Here is a 6,151-nt window from a genome sequence, read left to right on the forward strand (position 1 = left end):
AATCTAGTGCTAAAGTCGCGCTCGTGTGTGTGAGACGTGGGAGCTGATGGCAGCGGGCGCTGGATATTTGTGGCGGTCAGTGTGGATATTGTGGATGAGTTCTTCTGTGTCATCACGTTCTATTAGTTCTACAGCTTCAGTTTCTGAACTTTCACGCTTAGTAACACATACAGCTGTTCCCTCACCACAGTGCAACAGTGAAAAGAGACCCCTTTCAAACAGTGTTCCCAACGTTGTTTAAGCGACATACGTATTGCGGTATTAAAAAAATTAATATCATAACAAAAATAAACACCGGTATTCGGTATGAACCGGTATACCGCCCAGCACTACCCAGAATGACTCGATTCGTTCCAATGCTTCTGTGACCTCAAATGAGCTTTAAAAATGCAATAAGAGTGGTCATAAATTGACGCAAGTCACTAAAGGCTTCAGTGTGAGCAGATACTGATAGCGTCTGTCCTTTCATCAACTCTGTGTTGTTCAGCACCTGCGAGGGTCACTTCTGTGGACACGCGGTCGATGGCGAGGACGTCTCCAGCTCCATCGTCACACGCCTCGATGTAGAACTTCTCCGCAGTCGTGTGTCTGTCAGCGAGAGGAAAGACATTCAATGCATTTAATGCAGTCAAATCCTTACAACAGAGCAGAACTTATAATTCTGTGAGTGAAAATATATCATATATACTTATACTTAGCCTCCAACTCACACACTGGCGAGTAAAATCTGAGAATCTATTAGCCAGTGGCTAATATTAGACATCATTTAGTCGCCAGAGTGAAGATTTAGTCGCATATGCGAGTGATTTACTCGCAATGTAGAGGGTTGACTATAATAACCAGCACTGGTGTAAATGATGACAGATGTATTTAGGCCTGTCGCAATAATCAATATATCGACTTATCGCGCAATATATGTACATGACCTCAATATATCGCCCATTATATTTACTTCAAAATTAAAGTCACCATGTTTAGTACATTCCACTTGCGCCTGTGTCTTCTCGTACATGACTTGATGTAGTTATGAGGTGCTAGTTCAACTTTAACAAATGCTTCTACAAACAAAGTTTCATCTGCAGATATGGCCTTGTTTAGGGATCTGACGCACATCTGAGTGCCGAGTAGTGCTTGTGTTTCTCAGCAATAGTGTGCACCCTTCATTTACAGAGAAAAGAAGGTTTAGGAAAATCTGTAGATGGAAAAATCTCCATAAAAGTGTTTTTTCTTTTCTTTTTTCTCTACCTTGCTACTTTGCACTTTTTGTTAGAGAATGTTTATTTACTATTTATTACGGTATCTAATATTTCGATACTTAATTTCCATGATCTAAATATTCTCAAAAATTAAAAGTGTGTTGTCATTTGGAAGTGTGTGGTAGGCCTTCTTGCATTAGTATGCCGTTACATTATGATTCTATATTCAGTGGCATAAAACGGTCTTTAATATGACAATAATATCGCTTATCGCAGTTATTTCTGGGGCAATATATCGCACAACAAAAACTTGTTATCATGACAGTCCTAGACACACTACACAACTTATTATATTGCACTACATTATATATAAATTATAATGTAGTGCAAACTTGCATATTAATTAGGCTGTGCGCGTTAGACTGTACGTAAACTTTATTTACAAAAATGTAGATTTGCAGCACTTAAAAAAATAGTATTTGCTGAAAACAAGTGAATTTCTTACAATTCTCTAAATTACTTATTTTTATATAATTTGATTTGACATATTCTGGTGTTATTATTATTTGTTATAATAATAAATAAGCCTATTTCTAAAACGCCAAGTGACATTAAGAATGCATCACACTAATCAGAAAAATGAAGTACAGAACTCAACAGAATTAGAATATGTTATAATTATTACAATAGTAAAGCGTTCACAGTACGGGCTTTTTTCACAGTATTTACATCAGACGCTTCGAAACGGAGCCAAGCTTCAACACATAACTAATACATTAAAAATTAGACGATTATTTATTTGATTAAACATTTTTCATACAGAAATGATGTTTTAAATTCTTTTTTTTTAATGGTTGTGCTTATGTTTTTATGATTATTTTACTTAATTTTATGTAAAGCACTTTGAATTATCATTGTGTGTGTGCTATATAAATAAACGTGCCTTGTCTAGTGACATTTAGTGATTTATTATGCGTAAATTACTTAAGATTTATATTGATTAGCCTCCCTTATGAATTTATAATGTGCTTAGTGCTTATTATTAGTTATAGTGATAGCAAATATTATAAATATTATTACATATATATATATATATATATACATATCTACGATTTTGGGACTGGGACGACGACGACGACAAATATTATTACATATATATATATATATATATATATATATATATACATATCTACGATTTTGGGACGACGACGACGACGACGACAACAACAACAACAACAACAAGTTAGCATAGCTAGCTAACAACAGTGTGACCAGTTTTATTCGAGATTAATTGATTTTTGACTGCAATCTGATCAGAATGATTGATGAATATCAGCACTAAGTTATCTGTGGCTCAAAAACAGAACAAGCCGCTCACTTAAATAACATTTCGGGACATAATAACGGCGCTAAGTTACTTGCGGTGTAGACAGACACAGCTAGGCAGCGCGCAAACTGAAAGTAGCCATCACAAGATGGGTACACTGTGGTCATAAAGGGATGGACACAGTCAGCAACAATACTCGGGAAGGCTGTGGCGTAAAGCCCACCAGTTTATAGTTGTCATTTTCCTTTTGTAAGTATTTTTCTAGATGTTATCCACATGAGGCTGTCAAGTTCCTACCCCTACTTCCAGGAAGCATGGCGAAGGCAAACCCTCCCAAATAAATTTTATTTTCATGTTACTAATAAGTATTTTTTGTTGATATATATATATATATATATACATATCTACGATTTTGGGACTGGGACGACGACGACGACGACGACGACGACGACGACGACAACAACAACAACAACAACAACAACAACAACAACAACAACAACAAGTTAGCATAGCTAGCTAACAACAGTGTGACCAGTTTTATTCGAGATTAATTGATTTTTGACTGCAATCTGATCAGAATGATTGATGAATATCAGCACTAAGTTATCTGTGGCTCAAAAACAGAACAAGCCGCTCACTTAAATAACATTTCGGGACATAATAACGGCGCTAAGTTACTTGCGGTGTAGACAGACACAGCTAGGCAGCTGACTAGGCTTTGAGACACCGCCTCAGACAGCACTCACAGGCTTTAACCGACCGCTGAACTCTCTTCGACTCATCTAATCGATAACCAGGACTCGATGAGCGTCGGAGGAGCGGTTAATACTCACAGACTGAAGCTGTTGTAGCTGCTCGCCATTTTCCATCAGCTCGTTCCTGACCTTCGTGACGTGTCACTCCAGCAGCGAACACAAACCGGAAATGACTTCTGGAGGACAGATAAAAGTCCCGTGAGATATGCCTCTCTCTCTCTCTCTCCTTGCTGCTTGAGATTGAAATTGGTGTGCCTTACCATATTATTTTAATGCATTATCCTAATTATGAACGCACTGGTTTGTAGTGTAAACAGTTTTACCGTTCACTGCACTTTTGTTATGCCTCTCGTTATTTTCCTACAGCGGTTACTGAACCGGAAGTCAGCAACCGCTTAAAAAAATAGTTACAGTAAACTTAAAAACAAAAATAATAATTTTATATTTTTCCCCCCCGGTTCACATTCCAACACAACAATCCCAAATGCCTAAGATTAAAAATAGACATTACAAATTAAATAAAATTATTAATAATGATGATACACAAAAAATACATTTCATTCACATAATACTGTAACTGTAAATAATAATAGTAAATAATACACAAACTGTAAATTAGGGAAAGAAAGAGGGAGAATAAATAAAATAAGAATAATAAATAATTGTATTATAAATGTAATTATAATTATTATTTTATTGTATTGATACTTATAATTTAATTATAATTATTATTTTATTGTATTGACATTTATTATAATTTAATTATAATTATTAAAATAAATACATTTTATGGATGATCCCATATATATATAGGTTATTTGCAAAAACAGATACCTCAAATAACGGTTTTTAAAATTCATGTTTTTATTGTTTTCATGTTTTTATTGTGTTAGTTAGCTGTATTTTTTAACCTAATAAAAATATCCCAACTACAGTTTGATTGAGATTCATTGGAATGCAATGGTTAAATGAGTTATCTGTTTTTGCAAATTAAGTCTTTATATATATATATACACACACACACACATATACATATATATATATATATATACACACACACACACACATATATATATATATATATACACACACACACACACACACATATATATATATATATATATATATAAGCATTAGTAATATAACAATTTCTGTAACACATTGCATTCTACTGTAATGATGATGATGATGATGGCACATAAACATAATATAAAGAAAACTAAAGTGTATTTTGTTCTGTTGAAAACCTTTAATACAAAAGTTACAGAAAATAAAGTACAGCTCTGTGTAAAAACAGTCATTGTTTTCAGCAGACAGACAGTCTTAATAGTGAACATCACTGGTGATCAGCGGTACTTCATGCTGGTGCTGGGTTGACGCCGCAGCACTTCATCGCCTTTATCCATGTCTTTAGGTTCATCATAAACTGTGGAGATGTGGAAGTCTTTTCTGGGTTTTTTTAGTGGAAGGAATGAGCTGAGCTTTTCTCCATGATACCTGCAAATATTACAAAATCAAATGCATCAGTCATAACAAAGTCATAGAAATTGAGTAGAGATCATTCACCAAGCATTTAAAAAACAGACGGATATATTATAGATGTGGCTTAGAAGTAATTTAGAGTTCTCACAACTTTTGACCAATATTTTTCCAATATAATTTTTAAAGTTACTGCATAAAGATTAATCTAAAAAGAGCAATTTCTTGGCTATGAAATATTTTAGAGTTGAGCATGATGGAATAAAATGTATATTCACTATAGAATTATTAGTTTCCATTATATGTTAAACTGTAATTTATTGTGATTTCAAAGCTGTATTTTCAGCATCATTCCTCCAGTCTTCAGTGTCACATGATCTTCAGAAATCAGTATAATATGCTGAGAAACATTTCTGAGTATTATCAATGTTGAAAACAGTCGTGCTGCACAATATTTTTGTGGAAACTGAGATATATTACCATTTAAATGTTTGGGGTGTGTGTGCGTTTAATAAAAGTTAATGTTTTTATTCAGCAAAAATGCATTAAATTGATCAAGAGTGACAGTGAAGACATTTCGAATGTGACAAAAGATTTCTATTTGAAATGAATGCAGTTCTTTTGAGCTTTCTATTCATCTGTGAATCCTGAAAAGTAAAATGCATCACAGTCTCCACTAGGGATGCACCGATACCACTTTTTCCAGTACTCGCCCGATACCGATACTTTTATTTTTGGTACTTGCCGATACCGATATTTTTATTGCATTTGTAAATTTTTTAAATATTGGGTACAGAAACCAAAAGGGTATGTATAATGTTAGTTGGTTAACTTAATTTATCAAATAGATAGTCAAACCTAAAGGTATTCAGACACCTTCAACATTTCTCACATTATCACAGTTTATTCGCTATAGTTTAGAAAATGGTAATAAAATATGACAAGAACTCAGAGTTAAACGGTGTCTGAACAAATTCAGCTTGATAATGTCAGATAACTTTGATAGAAAGGTATGTAACAGATTACAATCAACCAAAAATGACTCAGACTGTTAGTATGACATTTACACAACTATGAATACTTAGTCAGGCAACCCTTAGCCTTAATGACAGGCTGTAGTCTCCTGGGCATGCATCCCTAGTCTCCACAAACATATTCAGCAGCACAACTGTTTTGAAGCTGGAAATGTCGCCCACATTGGTTTCTGAATCCAGATGAACAGCAGGAAATCACCAGTGAACTCCGGACTCACCCGAAGCCTCTCTTACAGTTGGGATGCTGGCCTTCGTTCAACAGCGCCTCTGGGATTCCCATCCGGCTGTTCCCGAGCCCTTCTCCGTCCCTCCAGCCCTGCTTCTCCATCACACGCCGGCCCACTCCCTACAACACACACA

The 6,151-nt window shown here is 35.0% G+C and overlaps 2 protein-coding genes across 3 annotated transcripts in view; both read right to left on the reverse strand.

Moving 5' to 3' along the window:
• The window catches only part of LOC107565309 (phosphatidylinositide phosphatase SAC1-A-like), a 25,665-nt gene extending 22,237 nt beyond the window's left edge, over positions 1 to 3,428 (reverse strand). The window contains exons 1-2 of the mRNA XM_016250530.1: positions 3,357 to 3,428; positions 491 to 588 (exon numbers count right to left, since the gene is read on the reverse strand). Of these exons, the coding sequence (XP_016106016.1) occupies positions 491 to 588; positions 3,357 to 3,385 (127 nt within the window). The 5' untranslated portion in view covers positions 3,386 to 3,428. The remainder of the gene's footprint in view (positions 1 to 490; positions 589 to 3,356) is intronic.
• A 1,106-nt stretch (positions 3,429 to 4,534) lies between these two features.
• Positions 4,535 to 6,151, reverse strand: part of gpatch3 (G patch domain containing 3) — a 20,584-nt gene continuing 18,967 nt past the window's right edge. The window contains exons 6-7 of one of the 2 annotated variants that reach the window (XM_016250514.1): positions 6,010 to 6,137; positions 4,535 to 4,775 (exon numbers count right to left, since the gene is read on the reverse strand). In XM_016250514.1, coding sequence (XP_016106000.1) covers positions 4,625 to 4,775; positions 6,010 to 6,137 — 279 coding nt within the window. In that variant the 3' untranslated portion in view covers positions 4,535 to 4,624. The remainder of the gene's footprint in view (positions 4,776 to 6,009; positions 6,138 to 6,151) is intronic. The other variant, XM_016250515.1, reaches the window with a different exon arrangement.

Source organism: Sinocyclocheilus grahami, unplaced genomic scaffold (genome assembly GCF_001515645.1).
Source record: "Sinocyclocheilus grahami isolate Dianchi unplaced genomic scaffold, SAMN03320097.WGS_v1.1 scaffold992.1, whole genome shotgun sequence".
Lineage (NCBI taxonomy): Eukaryota > Metazoa > Chordata > Actinopteri > Cypriniformes > Cyprinidae > Sinocyclocheilus > Sinocyclocheilus grahami.